General features: G+C 44.5%; 1 protein-coding gene across 1 annotated transcript in view; it reads left to right on the top strand.

Moving 5' to 3' along the window:
• The window catches only part of PLCL1 (phospholipase C like 1 (inactive)), a 130,917-nt gene extending 114,673 nt beyond the window's left edge, over positions 1 to 16,244 (top strand). Inside the window, exons 6-7 of the mRNA XM_082055416.1 lie at positions 11,711 to 11,800; positions 15,920 to 16,244. Of these exons, the coding sequence (XP_081911542.1) occupies positions 11,711 to 11,752 (42 nt within the window). The 3' untranslated portion in view covers positions 11,753 to 11,800; positions 15,920 to 16,244. The remainder of the gene's footprint in view (positions 1 to 11,710; positions 11,801 to 15,919) is intronic.
• Positions 16,245 to 19,731: the final 3,487 nt, after the last annotated feature.

Genomic DNA, 19,731 nt, shown 5'->3' with positions numbered 1-19,731 from the left:
GGTGATTGCAATAATCTGTAGCTGTGATTCAGTTGGGATCGTCTCTCCCAGGTATTGAGGAGATGTGTTATGCGAAAACTGACACCGTGCTCTGTCACACCATGGCCTGTCACGCTCTCTTTGTGCACAGAGGCTGTTGCCAGGGGATTTCTTTTGTTAGTGCTTAAAGGTCATAATTAACATCAACTGAACACTAATGTCCCCAGAAAAAATGTTTCTACCAGGTGTCAAATTAAGGACAGATGAAAGTGTCTGATGTGGAGTCATTTGACAACATTAATGAAGACAGAATGGCACCAGTTTTGATTTCTGCCATTATTTGTATGAATTGGAAGTGAAAATTCACTAGTTATTCAGTAACAACGTGCATGGGAAAGAGCCTTAGGCCTGGTGAACCAGGTTGACCAGCCAAGAGAACCCCCTGTAGCAAACACCAGACACCTCTGCCCCGAGCAGAGCGGTACTAACATTGCAACCTGGCCTGGTGGGAACATGAAGATGATCTTTGAGAGACTGAAGCAGGCACGGGGACAGTGCCATGCATTTGGAAGGTCAGCATCAGGGGTCCTAGGGTGTCGCTGCTGCTCCCACAGAACAGGTTTCAGCCCTCTCAGTGAGGCAAATTAACCTTTTTGCCGGGACTGGCTGTGCTTTTATAGCACATCATGAATCCCCCGTTTCCTCCTACACTGCAGACAGTCGCACCTTCTCCTGGGAAAGGCAAATGGATTGTAGGGAGCTCAGCGAATGAAAGCTGAGCAGGTGGCTTTCTAGATTATACACTTTTCTTGGCAAGAGCTGCTTCTCTGAGCAACGTGCCTGCCTGCAAGAGAGAAACACAGAGCCCTGTAATTCCCCAGGAACGGGAGCGGCGGCGGCGGGAGAGTGAAGGCTCCGCAGAGCGAAGCTGAAAGGATGAATCTGTTTAACTGCACATCCCATTAAAACGGGCGGCTGGACAGAGAATTGCCTCTAACGGCGTCCAGAAGGCCTGAGACGTCAGACGGGGATTTAGCACCATTGCCCGTGTGGTGATGTCTGCCAGAGAGCCGGGGCCGAGCCGGGGTGGAGGGTCATTATTTTAACACTGTCACTCCCACGTCCGTCGGCTGAGGCAGCGTGTTCTCACTGCGGGGACGTGGGGACAGAAAGCACAGGGGGTGGGATAATGAGGACCCGGGAAGAGAGGGAACCGAGGTTCTCCCTGGGAACGCAGCGCAGGCCGCTCCTCCCCGTCCTCCAGCAACCACCGCGTCCAAGGAAAACTTTAACCGATGGTTAATCTTTTCTTTAAGACAGATGAGAGAGATGTGATGAGGTATAAAGTTAATTAACGACACGAGTCTGCCTTTTGAATGTAGGTTGTTTTGTAACCGATTGAACAGAAAATTTTGAAAGCAGGGTTTAAGCAGGCACAAGATTAGCCAAGATTAGTAAGGATTTCTGCTTGGCAGCCTAAATCTAATATCTTTCAGTTAGTAATCCTTCTTTCAGGTCAACGAATCTTTTTGTAAGAAGGAAAGTAATACAGGTTATACAAGAGAGGTTGCGGGGTTCACTTGTCATGTGAAGGGGATTTGGAACTGTTTGCAGCACCTGAGCTGCTTCCATCATGTCAGGAGCTGGTGCTGTCCTGTCGGCAGAAGCCACGGACATCTTCCCTCATGCTGTGCTGGTGCTCATATGGAGAGTCGCCCAAAATGCTTCAGTTACAGAGTTTTACTTGGTTTTTCCAGCTTCTGTGCTTTCTGGTTTGTATTCTCCCCTCTCCCTTTCTTCCCTTCTCCCCAGCAGTGAGCACGGTGCGGCTCCCCGGCAGTTGCCATAGAGATATTAGGTTGGTGCAAAAGTAATTGCGGTTTTGGACCGTGGATTTTAAATCGTTACAATTACGCTCAAACGCATCTTTATTAATTAAAATAGGAACCATTACGATTAACACATAAGTCTGTTTATTCCCATAGTGTAACAATCCGTGCTTTGGGATCCGATGAACTCTTGGAAAGCATTTTCTGCATCCTGCTGGTCGGGGAAGCATTTTCCCTGCCAAAAGCTGTGGAGGTGCTGGAGGAAGCGGCAGCCGGTTGATGAGAGGTCGGGTGAATGTGGTGGCCCAGGCAAAACTGCTGGTGACTGGTTGGGAGATGAGAGGTAACTGTTTTTTCTCTCTCAGTCTAATCTCATACCCCCAGGGAGAAGAGATCATGTGGAAACTGAGCAAAGTGCTGAGAGTTACTGTACTCTGCTGACCTCATGAATGTGATTATCTGAAAGGATGACCTTCGCTTGGCAGCTTCGTACGTGCTGTTCCAGAGCTATTATCTTGTGCGTTGATTCAAAGTGATCAATGTGCCTTCAAGAAGCTCGTCCTAAATCCTTCTGGCAAATTATTAATAGAAGTCATTTGAGCAGTCAGACTATTCAGAAAACTTCGGGCTTTTTTACTCTTCAAAAGCTTGGCTGCTGAGAATGCACTATGTAAAATAGTAAGTTTGCTTTACACTTTTCTGAGAAGAATTTCTGACAGACGAGAAGCATCGCTCTTTTGAAGTGCAGTAGAAATAGCATCACAACCACTCCGAACTCAAAGACTACATCTGATCAGATGCAGACAGAGGTACCCGAAGAGCCAGCATTTTCCTCCAATATTTAGAGACGTTCAGGGGAAATGTTGTGTCTCTATATGGCAAAAATGAACAGAACAGCAGAGAACTTTGACAAGTTCAGTGATAAAACCTATCCTGCTTCCACCTAAGTTGGAATAAAGCAGGGAGATGGTGAACTAAGTGTTGCTCCTAAGGCGCAGTAACAGTTAGTTGTTGGATGTTACAGCAGATCTTGTGTCTGTCACCTTCAGCGGGGCACAGGGGGTCTGACAGGAGGTGGAATCACAGGGCGCTGGCTCTGTCTGCCCCGCCGAGCCGCAGATGGAGCGGCTTTGAGAGGGTGAATGGGAGGCAGGACAAAGACCCTGTGATCACAGCTGGTTTCAGCGGGCTTGTTTTGATGGGGAAACTGAGCCGAGCGCAGGCTCCGCTAATGACTCAGAGTTGTGTATTGCAATAAAGGGCTTCTAGGTTTCTTTATTTTCCGTACTGCTGAGATTTCCCGTGCCCTGCTGACACCGCTACTGAAATGGCAGAAGATCTGAAGAGACGGAGAACAGCCCACTGGTAGTGTTTGCTTTCCCGCTGAGTGGCCACTGGCCGGGCGATTTTACTCATCGCTCAGAACCCACAGAAAATTGTGCTGCAGCTTTGTAATATCTCCCTGTGGTGTTCAAGAGAGGAAGAACTGCCTGGAGGGGAGGTGCTGCCTTGGCCCTCTAAAGCCTAAAGCTCAGTTTGAGCCCTCCCGAACCCTCGAGCGGCCCGGCTGGTACCCGCAGCACCAGGGCGGGAGCGATGGCTCTGCCGCCCCACATTGCCGGAGCTGGAATAAACCCGCAGAGGCTGAAGGCAGCGGCTCTGCTGGCTGCGTGGAGGGTGTTCCAGCCCTACCGGTCACTGCGGAGTTTCCAGAAATATATCTGCATTTCTTCTCCCGGGGTTGTCTGAAAAAAGCTGCAAGGGACACAGGTGGCCAGCGGCTCCGTCACAGCCCCAGTCCCAAGGGGAAAACTAGTCTAAGCGCATAAAATTCTGTCTGTGTGCATCTGTGTCTGAAGCAGACACTGAATTTTTCGCTTCTTTCTCATGCTGCTGAGCCAGAGCGCGGGGCAGCCTGAGCGCCCGCTTGCCAAGGGCTCCTTTTGGGGGCTCGCGGTGACCTTGGCTTTGCAGGCTGTCTGTGGTGTTTCCATTGCCCCTACCTTCTGCTTCTTATGGATGGGGCCCAGCACTGCTCCCTGTGGTACCGTCACCCTGGTGTTGGCGAACAAGGTTCATATGTCCCCTATTAACACATCATCAGTAACCACCTGTACAAAGGAAGAAGATGGTGGCCTTGATGGAGATCATCTGGGTGAAGCCAAAAGTGCTTCTAAATTTCCACTTCTTCTTGCCAAGATATTCTTCAGAAAGAATTCTGCCTTGTTTTAGGGTTGGAGAATCCTTGGGTTTTGTTTGTTTTTTCCTTCTTGCACTGACTTCCTGGCTGTTCCTGCTTGAAAGCTCTACTGGACAGTGACCGAATCCTCTTGTCTCGCTTGCCAAATAAAGCAGATCATCACAAGCCAAACTTGTTTAAAGGAGCAGTGGCAGATTGCAGGGAAAACCAATTTTCTTCTGTATGTTACAAACAGCTGATTATTTTAATTGAAAAGCTTTTTCTTTTGGTTTTGTTTTCCAATCTGGTCTAAACAGCCTTGTGTGAAATCTGTTGGATTAGAGCTTGTTCCCACTGAAACCAGTGTAAAGGCTTCACGAGCTTGTCAGCTTTCCAGGATCTAGTCAACTTTGCGAATTTTGTATCAAGCAGATTCACTTTCACAGCAAATCGTTGAAGTTATTTCTCAGAAAAGGTAAAATCTGTTAAGAAACCCCCTTAAAATTCCCTAACAGGTAGCGCTGGCCTCCTAAACACCAAGCGTAAAGTAAAGAACAGTGCAGCGTTTGATTTCATGAACGCTAAGAAACCGGCTAACAACAACAAATATTGTCCCTGTTTGGTTTGAAATGGAGCCATGCACACGCTGGCGCTCCTGCCTTGGCTTTGCAGTTCTGCAGGGTTTTCCCACCATGCTTGCAGCCTTTGTACAGTGTGTGTGTGTATATATATATATATATATATGTATATATTTGGAGTAGAGCTTCCCCTAGGGATTCACACTACTCACCTTCCCCCGACTCCTGATGTAAATACAGATGGGCTGTAGCTCCTTTCTAAGAAAACGTTTGGTTTTACCAGGCGTTTAAAGAGTTCTGTTATGTCCAGAAAACATGTAAATCTATAGCCTCATATTACTGTTCGCATACTATTGCTTATTCATGTGCGCTCCACTTTCTTGCTTTCTCAGAACTTGGTGTGACAGAGCTACATTTCCATCGCTCGGCTTGCCCTCTCTTCCTCAGGCCTAATAAAAGCTCGCTATAAATCAGCCGTGTAGAGTTTTCCCAGTGCTAGGGCACACCAGAGAGGAGGTCTGATGGGCTAATGCGGTTAAATAAAAAGCCAGACTAACTGGAATGAATTCCAAGTTAAACAGTGACCCTTCAATAAATTTCCATTGGGCTCTGAAGAGCTTTAGAGCAGGATGCGTGGAGGGCAAAATCATCTCTTGGCACTCAGTGGGAGCAGGAGGCCTATAAACCTTGGAGGATCATTGACATTTCTTGCTCTTTGCATCCCATTTCTGGTGTGAAAATCCTCGAGGGCCCAGTCTCCTCAAAGCCTCATTGCTGCAAAAGGATTTTACCCTGACAGCCTCAGCCCCTCTAACCTCTTTGTTCTGTACCCGCCTGCCAGGATCAGCTCAATATAACAAGCCCTTTCACTACCTTCATTTTTCTCTTCCATTTCAGGGTCCTCTTCTAAAGCCTTTTTTGGTTTTGCTGTAATGTGAGGCTAATTCTATTATAAGTGGAAATGTTGACAGGCGTATGCTTCCCCTGTAGGTCTGGAGTTTGTGGGTGAATAGCATGTCTCTGTGCCACATTTAGCTTTGTGCTTCGCTGGAACAGACTGTTCCAACACGTCGTCTTTTTTTCTTCTAGACCTCACCTTTCTGCCCATATGAAGTGCAAGCTGCTTGCTATTTCGTATCTCACTCCTGTATAATGAACTAATTATTTTCCTACGCTCTCTTCCTTGTACTGTCACGTCTTTTCTACATTGCATTTCCTTCAAGCAGGAAATGGTTCTCTTCAAGCTGTTCTTGATTGCAGCTGTGTATTTAGGGTAACTGTGACGCTCTGGGGTCGCTGGAGGAGACCATGGAAGGAGAGACATTGGATCTACATCCCATGTTTCGATGCCAAACTGCGGTAGGAGATTCTAGACATTTCCTCATGCCTCTGTTTTCTTGTAAGCAGGAGTTGCAGTTGCCATGGATGTGTGTTGTGATCTTCAATGGAAGGGGAAGCGGATGAGAAGGCACATGCTGTGGTGCAGCCCGTGCACGTAGACACCCGTAATTCCAGACCGCTAGAGCCAGCGGGACCCAGACTCAGCAAGGTGAAGTCCCGACTTGTCTGCTAAAAGGGCAGAAAAAACCTGAGTAATCAGCAAAGGATGATTTGCTGACTGATGGGATGATGCTGCTGCTGCAGCATCGCCTGGGTGCCTCAGTGTCCCCGTGTCACCCTGTCCCCTTCAGCCTTGCAAGGGCGATGTTGGGGCTGGGCTCATCCCACAGCTGCGTCAGCATCACCACCGCGTTCTAGGGGCAAGGACCTTGGTGTCCGGGAAGGCTGAGCACCCTGGCAATGGGTACGGCGAACCCATGGAGACTCCCAGGACTGAGGATTTGGGGATGCCAGGGGGACCCCAGCATCTGGGGCACCCACCAACCCACAGGAACCCAGCTGTCTAAGAAACCCATTGACATGTGGGGACCCCAGGGACCCAGTCACCTGAGGCACCCACCCCACCCCTAGAGACCTAATTGTGCAGCTTGTTTTTAACAGTGTGTCTTTTTCTAGAAAAACTTGATATTGCAAAGATAAAAAGGATATTCGTAAATATTGCATTGAATAATGTTTCTGTGTGATGCATACCGTATATATTTAAATTTACTGACTGCATTCAGTAACGTGTTTTACCAGCAAATGGACAAAATTGGATGGACTCGATGATCCTGAGCGTCTCTTCCAACCAAAATGATTTGATGATTCCATGAAGTCTTTTGTGTGAAATAGTTCATTTCTAATAGTTAAAGATCCACCAGACAAATGGTTATGAAATTAAGTGAGGACACGTGCACTGCACTATTTATTATATAATGAAACTCTTTGATGGATATATGAGCTGAGGTTAAGGACGCTCATTTAATCAATGGCAGCAGAGTCTCTGCGTATGGGAAATAATGCTTTTGCATTGAAGCTTTCATTGCTACTGGTTTTTCCATGTGGTTAGCGTACCTGCAGGGATCCAGACAAGGCCATTTTCCTGGAGGCAGAACGAAAACCACAAAAGCTTTAGAGGCTGCTGGGCAAGGAGCCACAGGTCTGAATTTGATGACAGAAAAAAGTGATTTTGGAGGTGAGCGCGCTCTGTTACTTTTTATTGGAAAAATCAGTCAGGTGAAAAACTCTTGATTGGTCGTTGCCTCAACTGGTTCTGACCGTCTTATTTCCTGACTCCCAGGACGGGTTTCAGGTGTGTAGGGGAGAACAGTGGTTCCTTGTTGGGAATGGGTGACTGTCGTGGTGCTGCTGGATGCTCCTCCACCCCCAGCATGGTGATGGCTTCTGAAAATGACTGCTGATTTCTCAGGAACGCACTGTATGGTTTTGCATGAGTGCAGCATCTGCTGAATGTTAAATACATTTTGTGCGTACCAGTGTCAGGAGACAGAAAGACTAAATAGTCCCTAAGCAGACAGAAGGCTGTATTTAGGTCTAGGCTGAGTATGCCCTCTGCCTGCCAAATGAAAAAACAAAAAATACCCAAAAACATAACCAAAATGCCTCTTCATTTCCTGTATGTAATTTTTTCTTCATTGTGTTTTAAAACTTTGGAATATGGGTACAGCGAAGTGTCAGGCAGCCGCACAGTCCTGCCTCTGTGGTGGCCCCAAGAGCGTGTGGCTTCACTTCCATGCTGCCATAAAAGATTCATCCACAAAAATCGGAGGCTAAAGGGAACACTAAGGACGCGTATGTTTCTTGCTTTATGATTTTTCATCAAAAGCGCCAGACTCCCCTTTAAAGAGGCATTGTGTCTGCGGAGAGTTTGCCTGAGTTGCGGTGGCGTATAGAAGTTCCTGAGCTAGTTTCAAATGAAGTGCACTGTATATCACAGAGAAATCCAGCCACAGGACTTGGCACAGGCTGATTTACCCTCCTTCTCTGCACAGGCTGATTTACCCTCCTCCTCTGCACTGCGGCCGTCCTCTGGTTCAGAGGGTTGATAAATGGTCTGCAGGTCTGACAGCTCCAGGCACGGCCTGGCATTAATCCCAGGTTCACATAGGAAGCGAAGAGTGCCAAGAGACACTGGAAAAAGAAAAAGAGCTGCTTGTCGCCAGCACTTAGAGAACTTTAGCCCTTCAAGAGGAGACTCTGAGCTCCTGATGAGAGCAGACTTTCATAAATTGCTTTCCAGTTTTACAATTGTACAGCCAGGCTGGATCTTTTGTTCCCAGCCCTTCTGAAGTTGCTAAAAAAGAATGTCAGTTATTGAAAGCCTATTTTTTTCTCCCCTTTTGCCAAGACTGACTCTCGTAAGTCATGCTGAGCCTGTGCACTCTGCTCTGTCGAGAATGAAACCGCAGCATTTCATGAAATGGAGCACCACAGTGTGCACCTTTGTGAGGAAGACAACCAGAGAGGTAGGAGAGCAACTCTTCTTTTCCTCTAAAGCTTTTTTAGCGTAGTCTGTCATCTTAATTTCCTTCTACGTATTGCTCCCTTCCATGTGCAGGCTACGCATAGATATAAGTGGAGAACCACCAACTCCATGAGCGCAAAGTGGTTTGGAACGTGCTTCATGACCTGCCGATTCAGGAAATCAGAGTTCTGTTTTAAACCTCCCAGTACATGGTTGTGACTCACAGGGTCATCTGTGTTTTGAATGCAGCGGATTCTGTTGTGTGGGTACGTATTTATGTGGTGTGTATGTTAGTGAGAAAAAGCTTGGGTTGACTACCTACTTCCACTTCTTATTTCTGTAAACTAGAGATCTTCATAGCTGCTTCACCTGAAGCTAAGAATGCAGTAAGTACTGGATGGTGGGATTAGGAGCTTCCTGCACGACCCATGGGAGGACTAACAGAGTTTCTGCACAAGCAAAGGCTTATTTCTGGTATCCAGCAGAATGCAAGAGGCTGAACCTCAAATTCAAAACTGACTGTGAATGACCAAGGGAATGGTAGAATTTCTTTAGTTAGCCAGGTAAAACAGTCAAGTCTTTGATCTCAGTCTGCAGTAAAAATGCTGCTCTGATTCAGTTGTCACTTAGATGGATATAGATCAGAAGTAGCTCATATGGTTGTTACACCTGTACTTTGCCTCCTGGTAAGTCTCATGAGCTCAGCGGTGATGTGATCTAATTTGAAGTGTCATGGAGGATTTATTCAGATTGGGTTTTACAACAGTGCTCCAGAGCAGTTCTCCATTTGAAAGCAGAAAATATGTTAGAAGAAAGATAAGTTACAAGGAAAAGTCAAGGCAAGAACGCTCAGTGTGAGGGCCTTGTTAAACACATGGCAATTTAATCCTTACTGTTCCTAATCCTTCAGGATTCAGCTTTTCTGCTCTTGCTTCTGGATGTACTGACTGCTTAGAGGCCAGAGCAGTCCCAATCTCCTCGGTTTGTGTCGGCTTACTAGGAACAGTGTGAAGGACAAAGTGCAGCGTATGTTAAAGTATACGTCTGTGGGCTGCATATGTCATGCAGCTGGAAGGCTGCTGCCTTATAAATCTGAGTAACCAGCAAGAATGAAACCAGAGCCTGCTGGTGCCCAGTCAGAAGGCCGAGAGACAAGCGTGATGGGCAGCCAAGTGCGTAACGCTGCCAGGAGCACCAGCTACAGTGCAGCAGTGGGGAAGTCCTGATCAAAGCGTCCTAAAGGGGCTGCTTGCCCCGGCGAGTCGTTTCAGGCTTGTGCATTTTGGCTGTGTTTAGCTGAAGCTGGTTTGTTCTTCCTGGTGTATCTGCCATGCCTCCTATCATACCATCATTTCATCTTATCATCGCTCTCCTGGGAGCCTTCAGTTCCACAGCACAACTGCCTGGAAACCTCCCCACATGAAGAATTCAGTCAGCTTAGCAGGAAAGGCTAGAAGCCAACAGGTACAAATAAGCTAAGCTTTATTTCGGTCAAGGGGACACTAAATGTGTCTGCTGCTTCTCTGCTTTTTTTCTTCCTTTTACTTTCTTGTCTTCCTCATCCTCACTGTATGTGAAAGGTGAGGATGAAATCTGCCTCTGTCAGCCACTGGATGCTGGTAAAGATAGACACCTCTAGTAAGGTATTTTGGTGTGTGTGTGATAAGGGTTTTTCAAATTATAGTTAAGAATATATTCACGTCAAATTGCTGGCAACTGATCACAGCTATCACTTCACAATCTTTCGCTCTCCTATTTTTCTTTTTTTTTTTTCCCATTACACGAATACGTTGTTGCTCAGAAGATTTATTTCTTATTTTAAATAAACTCTTGGTATAGTAGTAGCAGCAACCTAGAAATACAGCAATTTGTTACGCAAGAGTCAACAACAAATCTATAATAGATTTCATTTCGCTGGTGTTAGAGCTTTATCACAGTAATATTTGAACATTGCAAGAAAAGCCATATCAATACTCTTTAAGATAAAATGGAAATCAGGACTTAATAACGTTGCTGTTTCTACAAAACCATGTCTGCTTCAAAACAGCCTTAGGATTTGACTGTGTCTCGTTCAGCACATTCATGATGTGCTGATTTTGTCATGGATGCAGCCTTTTGAGGTCTCCAGTTAAGCAAAGTGTTAAATCTGCATGAATTTCTTAGCCGGTGACAGCTACAAGACATTCTCCTAATCAGAACAGGCAAATTCAGGATATGGTTGTTATTGCGGCTGTTGTTCTTCTTTAAACTGCCTTATGGTAATTGTGCCAAATGTCACTATTTGAAGAAGGTGGAGGAGCTGGTGAAGTTAAATTCTGAGATTGCTTTGCCATCATAAAAGGGTAAAGAGTGACTGCAAATGTTCTTCATGAAAAACAAATGGAACGCCTGCTTTTCTTCTCCCCGGTTTTGCTTGAGTGAAGTAAATCCCGATTCACGGTGGCAGGCATGAGGGAAGGGCGAGAACCCCAGGGAAAATGTACCCCAGCACTTAAAAACGAAATAGCTGAGAGCTGGTTCCTCCTTGCAGAGACCTAAGGCTGGAAGTTGGTGACAATTAGTGGTGAAAGCCACTTTCCCCAGGCAGCAGCACTGCCCTGCTTTACCTTTTGTCTTTACTGATATTTACCGGTTTTGGTTTGTCAAGTGTCTCTTCTGGTGTCTGAATGGCACGGCAACAGATGATGCTGATATCTTCTACCCTGTGCAAAAAGCTCTTCGTCTTCCACTCCTGAGGTTTCAGAGTGGAGCTTTTCTAATCTAAGAACACAGAGTTTCAAAGAAATGTGTATATCAATACACACACAAATAGATATATACACACATATAAACACGAACTCATCTTTCATTAATGTTCATGTGTCTGTGAATGCTGATGATACAGCGAGATGTAATACAACCTTATGAAATCGTTTTTTAGTACATGGTAAAGTACAGGCTCCCATTGCAACTCAGTTGTTACTTGCTAATTAACAAAATTAAGTTTTCCAGACACAACTGGGAATTAGTGAGGTTTAACTGTATTTTGGTTGTTTAAAAATTGCTGTGACTGATGGCTTCGTTATAAGTATGAGGTGTTCGGCAAGGTCAGCTTGTGTAACACGGCACCGGGAGCACCTGAACCTGCTCACTGGAGCCCACGACTCCAGGCCCCTGCACATCTTCAGCATCTGCTGCTTTGGAGCACCAGCGGCTTTCATCGGCTGAATGGCTAAAGCCATTTGAAGTGAGAGAGAAAGTATGAATGAAGTTTACAGAAAAGCTCCTTTCATCTTTGTAGGTCGCTGAAGGATGGAGAGCCTCAACTTGCCTGCCTGTGTGAACTTGGCTCATGATTTATAGAGCCTCAAGACCTGGACTTCCTTGCAAGGTAAGGGCTTCGAAGCTCTTTAAGCTGTTGAACGCACATGCATGTCCATAGACAAGAGGGTAATTTTATGCCTGATGGAATAATCTCAGTGTCAAGAACTGTGGTGCATGAGAGATGAAAGATGGGAGAGAGGGAGAAGGCAGACAGGCCCATGAATGAGTAACAGCGAAATCTCTTTTGAGGAGACATCTCGGGATGATATGAGGCTCCCAATGGGAATGGTATCACTTCAACCAACACCTGCCTCTTCAGGAAGAGATTTCCATTTTTATCGCAGCATTTGGCTCGGCTAAGGGGACCTCTTTGGACAGAATAGCTGCTAACAAAGCAGGCTATGTTGTGCTGCTATCAGTCTTCATACCAGGCACAACGCCTGAAGAAATGCAGTTTATGCGAGCAAAGCAAAGAGTTAAGTTCTGGATTGCAAAGGTAGCGGCACTGCTTACTAAAGAAAAACATAGAAATAGGGAAATTCAAGCTTTAAGTACATCTGGCACTTATCCCTTGGTTTAGTGTAGTTCTGAAGCATTTCTCAGCTTCAGAAACCTCAAGAGACCAAATCAGAACTTTTCCAAGATGGTATTTTTCAGGGGGCTTCCATCCACTTGTCACCATTATTTGGGATAGGAGCTTTAAAATCTCTCTCATTCAGAACAGTAAAAAGTAATTGAGCTCCAATGTAGAAATACTTTTGGCAGCTCTGTGGCCAGTAGAGAACATATCTGTGTTCTGCACGTTCCACAAATATTGCAGCTGAGAAGGAAGATGGACTCCCTCTTTTCTGCCCCATCTATCAGGCTGTTACCTGTTACATAAAGGTGAAGACAGCACCGTTTAATATCTGGGGTTTGCTGTTCTAAAAAGCCACAAGACACCAATTACAATTATTACTGGAAATCTTGTAGTTGGCACAAGAAAAGTTTAAGGGTTGAAGTTTATACTAAAATCATGCAAGAATTCTGCATCACCTTCTGAAGGAGAACACTCTTAATTGGCTGAGAATTAAAATCTCCTGTGCTTGGTGGAAGCAGGAAGGATAAACCAGTTATGGAGTTCTTAGAAAAACAGCTTGTTTTCCCTATACACCGTTAGGTATGCCTGTATCATCTTTAAAACATAAAATACACATATATTTTGTAGATTTTATGCATTGCTTCCACATCTTATGCTACAACTAATATGCCTTAGTCAGCTGTCTAATGTCGCGTGACCTCTTATTCTTGCATTCCAATGTCACCAGTGTCAGACTGTTAAAGATTAACGTGACAATTATTTTGAACACCACAATCTGACTTCGTTAACCTCTTGCAAGGACACTTGCTGTTAAAATATGCCATTACCTAGTTCTAAGCCTAACGTGGTGATGCACTTCATGTTTTATTGCTCTTAATGCTCTATTAGCAGATACAGTGCACTCTTTCTTATAGTGAATGATATCCTTATATATTTATTTGACTCTTGAGTCCAAGCTCCAGGTGCTTTGATGCTTATTGTAGAAGCTAACAAAACGTTTTGGTGAGCCCTCAAATCCTAATTGCTTTCTGTTTAGCGATGTCCATTAGCCGTGACTGCTGAAAACGCCGAAATACCAACAATGCCTCCATATGGGCACTTCTCCATGGTTCATGCTGATATTCGGGAGAGCTCTCCTCTCCCATAGTATGTTTTCCTGAATAAATGGTCTCAGCCGCGCAGTTTGGCCTCTTAATGATTTCAAGGGTTATGTGATTTAATAACAGACATAAATAAAATAAGCTTGATAGCAATTTCAGCTTGGGCTTTCTTCCCCTCACCGTGTACCAGTAGTGAGGGCAATTGCTTTTCTAGCAGTAATATTCTTCCTAGGCATCTTTTCTAGGGAGTGCTGTAGAGTTCATCACTGTGTTCTGAATTCCTCTTATTTGTCTAGGGACTTTGGGGTTTGAGTTGGGGTGGGTTCATTCTTTTGTTTTTCGTTTCACAGAATCACATTAAAAAAATGAAAAGGGAAATAACAGGGGTCTTACCTCTGGAAGTGATTTTACTTTATTAATTGTTGGTGCTGGTGGAATCGCAAGCAAACTCATTATTTGGCAAGTTGAGGGTAAGAAGGAAGAGTTAAAGAGGCACCAGCTGGCAGGTGGAGAACCTTTCAAAAACGCTTTAGACCAAACTGAAAGGAACAGCCAACGTAGACAAGAACAGTATTTGTTAGTAGGTCCGGCTCCCATAGTAAAGCCCTGGCTGACTTTAAGGTGACACCTGAGCTGGGTTTTGCAGTACGGTGCGCAGGTGCTTCCTCACCCTGGATCTGTCAGAAATACAAAGCGGGCATAAAACTAGAGAGGCAAGTTATCTTTGTAGAGCGCTGATGAAACTTCTGCAGAAGTTCTGTATCTTCTGGTAGGCTTGTTTTTAGCCTACCAGGAGGACAGACCTTGAAAAATATTAGAACTCTTTTGTCACTCAGTCCTGGGGAAATATGTTTGTCCACCTGCCTCAGGAATTCTTTTATGTTGTATCTTCTTCAAAGCATCCAGCTGAAGCATGACAAGGAACTGTGTCAAGGAGGATCTCGCTTTGAAATCATTAGGTAAATCAGATTCGTACCACACTGATAATTCTGTAACACACCTGACTCTCTTCCTTTGGCCTCTTCCTCAAAGAGTAATGCCCTGAATTGCAATAAATAGCTTTTAGCTTCATCTGGAAGAGTCAAATGCAGACCTGTTTCTGTTCAGTGTAGTCGTGAGCCGTATCTCAGGATTGGAATGCCAGTTACATTGCCTGTATATGCTAGAAAGTGATTGCAGCACATAAACAATAGAATTTTTATAGATGTAATTCTGTGATTATTCCTTTTATCTCCTAGTGTTCAATGATGGGAAAGCATTTTTTTTCTCTCGTGCATATGCTGTAATGTTTGTAGGTTGTGAAACAAAGTGAAACTCGTAGCGCATTTGTGTGCGTTTGGATTCTCCTGGGAAACACGCGTTTTCTGGATGTCAGAAATCGGGGTGTTACACCTGCTCTCTTTGTTTCCCCATTTGCCAACATAGTCCTGTGTGACACAGCACTGGGCAGAGTCCCCCGCGGTCCCTGTGATGTCTGACAGCACCGGCTGTTACCAGGGAAACACACCAACCACTGATCTTGGCAGCGGGGTGTAAAGAAGCAGCACCTTGCTCTTTTGGAGGTCAAAAAGGAAAGCTGCAACAAATTCCAGAGGAGCTGTGAATGTGGATGAAGTTGGGGTAGGTTAATAGTACCCAAACAAACAATTATAGCTGCTCAAGTGCCAGTGCGGTCCCTATTACATTACAAACACGGGAGAACAAGTGCCGGACCTCTAAACGACTGTTGCTGTTGACTTACAACTCTGACTAGTGGATTTAGCAAGTTGCTTTTAGAGATGTGATACCCTCAGACCAATGGTTTTTTCAAAGTGCTGATAGTTGCTGCTTCTTCAGAGTTTGCTTGCGCTTCACAGCAAAGAAAGTGTGTAGTGTTGAGTTTTGATAAAATTGTGTGCAAATACCATTACTGTTGTGAGGAAATATGTGCTTTTTATAGCTTTCAAGAATGTGTGGTTTTTTTTTTTTGTGAGAACTGATGTCTTTAGAGATGCATTTTGTGGCTTTTAAGTACTTGAGATTTTTGAAGTTATGAAAGTCACATTTTTGTCCTTTAGTAACATTAGCTGACAGTTTATTTTATGTTGCATGTTTAAATGAAAAAACTGCTTTTAAATTGATTTTTATTAAAGTATCGAGTAGTCGAGACCCAGCTAATGTTAGCTCTTGCACAGGCCTGTTTGATTTCATTCCCATTGCACGAGAGGTATGTATAGGTTTGGTACGTACTTGAGTTACCCACAAACACATGTATCTTTGCTCCAAAGGCGTTTATTTGTAGAAAAATATCCCTTTGTCGATAATCTGGTGTCAAATATATCCATGATGGACGTTCCTATGTGGACTTTGAGCTACGTTTCTAGCACTGTTCCATAATTGTCTTAAGCAGTACAGAAACATGTTTAATCTGTGTCCTCCATATCAAAAAGCAGCCAAGACCTGCTTGCCAAGAAGTCTTCACCCTGTTTTGTTGGTGGCCTTGAATCTTGGGATTTCTCTGCCACAGGAGCAGTTTGTGCAGAGCCTGCATCTTGTTATCTGGAACACGGCTCAGCGTTCCCTCTCGTGCCGTGTTCCAGTGGGATAATGAGCGTGGAAACTGCTGAGCCACGGATGGATTGCAGGGACATGTCGTGAGGAAGCCGGCCAGAGTCATCTGCCCACGTACCGTGATGCTGGCTCACATCTCCAAAGCAAAACTGCAAACGGGAGATCAGGAGTGCTCCAAAGAACTTAGTTATCTGTGCAAGTTCCTTTTTTTATCCTTTGTAATGAGTCACTTTGGAAGGCTCCTTTTTTGGTCCTCTCTAGTCAGGCTGCTGTTTCCTCTTGCTCGCATGTCCAAGCACAGCCCTGAGACTTGTGACTGGGCCACTGGGGACATTGTTATAGTTTTTCTCTCTGGAGTGGTGGAAATGTCTTTTCTTTTTTAAGGCTATGAAAGATGCTTCTGAAGAGGAAGGTATTTACTTCTTGGGACAAGTCACGTACGACCAAGACGAATCCACCACACAGACTTCCAGCCTGGAGGTATGCTCTGGAATTCCCATGGGGAGGAGAATGTTTGGATTTGTGTGGTAAATTCATAGTGTTTGCAATTCATAGTTGGCATAGTGTTTTAGAAGCAGGTGCCCTCCTGTGGCCTGCCCGTCCATCCCAAATACACTCACCCCATGCTGGCTCCTCTGGAGCTCCTCAGGTCCCCACTGCGGCCCTGCGCGAGGCCCAGGCAGTCCTGTAGGAAAATAAAAGAATATGACAAGCGTGCGTTAATCAGGACAATATATGGTATTTATTATTTCATCTACGCCCGCACTTGTGAAGTACTACAGAGCACCTTCCCATTTGTGCAGATGCTCTTCCTATATGTGGTGAAGTGGAACAGGAGCGGCAGTTTAATAGGGCATAAGGGACAGAAAGACAAGGAGCTGCCTTATCATCCTCTCTTGAGCATAAACGTATTGACTTCTGGACTCAGAGAAAGCGGAGTGAAGGGAATTCAGTGAAGTGTATCTTGTCTTTCTCATGTTTCCATCCTTCTTTTTCTCAGGAGGCAAATGCAGAGAATCGTCCACACCTAAACCTGAGAGTCATTCATACTACACAAGGATTTCTCGAGTTCAACTGGATGGCAACACTGTCTCCCGAAGAACACAGTTGGGAAGAGCCAGAAAATAGAACATTACATCTGGTAACTGCATTGGTGTGAGCTGGTATCGTGAATGGACGCAGTGCCGTTCTCTCCATTCCTTCTGCATTGCACTGTGATGGGAGAGATCACAAATACAATTCCTGCTATGCAGATGGCGATTATGATAGATGAAAACCCCTTTCTTGTTCTCTCTCTTGACCTTCTGGCGTATGCTGAATCTAACCGAGTTTTTAAAGGCCCTAGTTCATAAATCTAATAACAACACTAAGAGAAGCTGAGGTGTGTTCTCTTAATCATCAATGGAACTGGTATCACATTTTCTTTGTAAAAAAGCTGCAGTAGGGCTGGAAAAAAAGGATCTTGGCTGATTTTCAGGCTCGACCATTAGGCAGGAAACCGTCCTGCTGCCACCATGAGGAAAAAAGGGACACTGTGAGAGAGACTTTTCAGAGCAGCATCTCATCTTCAGCCCTGTGTTGAGGGACTGGGTGACCCACGGCTCGGGATACTTAGTGCTGTCATTGAAAAAGGGCTTGCAGTCACTGTGCGCTGGCACGGGCCAGTTTGGAGTTGCTGTGCTCCTCAACAGACACTTTGCCAAAAAAGGAGAAGAATTCATCACCTATTACAACATATTTTGGCTGTGGTATGCAAGCAATTTGGTAGAGTCTCTGTATGTGAGTACTGGCAGTCTTTGAAACAAAAGAAGTGGGGTTGCGTGCGCTGAAGAATTTTTGCTGTTGGCTTCGCTGGAGCCATGATTCTTCACCAGATCCACATCCCAAAGGCCTAGAGTGCCCTTAAAAGGGCTGCTGCAAATTGATGATTCGTAATCACAGTCCCCAGTTGACACAACAACCAGCACCACTCCTGCAAACCTGTAACCCTCTGTCTGTACCACACTCAGCACTCACTCATGGGACTCTTCTGTCCCTGCCTTTTTCTGCTGGAACTTCTGTTGACAATAAAGTGCATTTTTAAGTGTTTGAAGGCAAATTATACTCCTTGGCACTTAGTGTTTAGTGTTTGCGCTTCAAACACTCTGGAACATGCTGATTTGTTTAATAGCTACAGTCCTTACTGGAATGTTTTTAGATTGTATAAACATTCCTACCAGTTTTATGGGTTTCTAAACTTTTTTTTTTTAATGTGGGTACAAATTCAAGTTGACAGTGTACTTTCCATTAAATAGGGCCAACTTGCTATTGATAGAGGAATATCTCTGAAATAGCTTTATGGTGGCTTGAAATGGAAGATTTTTCCTTGACTCTGAATAGAAAAAAAACCATCCCATGTATTTATAAGTCTTTGATCAGTTCTTACTCTGCCCTGGTGTCTGTGAGACTCCTGCTGGTGGAAAGGGGAAGAGAAGAGAGTGAAAAAATCAGGATAACGGAGAAAGGAATGTATTTTCATTGTACACTGTGTTTGCCCGTTACTGTTGTCATGCAGCCAGCAAAGATCTCAATGCTTTTAAATTTCTCACTAGTAGGTTCTAGTACGTTGGTTCCTGACATAATCGTGTTTTACGTGTGTCAGCACTGCTTTAAAAGATCAGTATAGGAAACTCCTGCAACTACACCATCTGCTTTCAGTTTGCCTTGATTTAGTGTCAGCCAAGCTCCAATAATCCAGATGATTAAAGGGGACAGAGCTAAACCTGCTGCATTTTGGGAATTTAAACCTACCTTTTCCCCCTGTAAATTCTGACCTTTTCAAAATGAAGCTTTTTTTCCCCAGAAAATGGAATACAAAGGGAATGTTTGCTACTTTAATCAGTGGAGCCAAATTCCAAGCATTCTGGCTGCTTTTCACTGACAGAAAAATTATTCCAAAATAATTAGAGCTCATAAATGAGACTGTAGGTCACTGTAACAGTAACAGCTAACTTGGCCTCTTGCAAAGTATACATTTTCTCAAGAAATGTCCATCTAACAGGCAAAACACCCATTAATGATGACCTTGGGAAAATATAGCCTGAAGAAAGTAGTGGATGTTCGACTGCTGGCTGGAGCAGGTTCCCTTTGAGGAACATTGTGCTTGTGTTACACCCCATGATGGGTTTTTCTCACTTGTCCTGCGTTCAGCCTGGTCCTGAAGCCTCTGAAGATGGAACTCTTCCTGTCTATATTATGAAATAAATAGCAGGATAAAAACTTATTTAAAAGTCTTTTTAAAATCAAAACTTTTGAGAGCTTAATTGAATGTACTGTGACAAAAATACGTGGTTCACTTACAGCTATTGACTTGAGGTTTATACATTATTGCCAAGTCATGGAATTAATAAAGCTTTAATGTTGAAATCAGAAACAATTGTTTTGTGTATTTTGGGGGTTGCAGCATGGAGAAAATATATGCCTAGATTCCACATAGATACTAAAAAGGAGGTTTTTGGATTTCAAGTAATGAAGATGACTTGTTTAAAGCTCTTAAGAGAAATTTTTCAATCAGTCCCTTGAAAATTCCAGAATTTTCCAGGATTGCGTGGGGTGAGCATGAAGACTGCTTGCTAAATCTGCATTTTGGTTGAAATCCTGAAACACAAGGTATGGTCGTTTCAGTCTCACTGCCCTTGTGTTCTGTGGAATCCACGCCCAGCCTTGCAACTGGATTCTGCGAGAGGCGGATTGGAGATGCCTTAGCAGAGCTTTGGTTCATCATCGTGT

The sequence above is a fragment of the Streptopelia decaocto genome (assembly GCF_964273445.1).
Source record: "Streptopelia decaocto genome assembly, chromosome: 6".
NCBI lineage: Eukaryota > Metazoa > Chordata > Aves > Columbiformes > Columbidae > Streptopelia > Streptopelia decaocto.
This window is presented reverse-complemented; position numbering and strand designations above follow the sequence as displayed.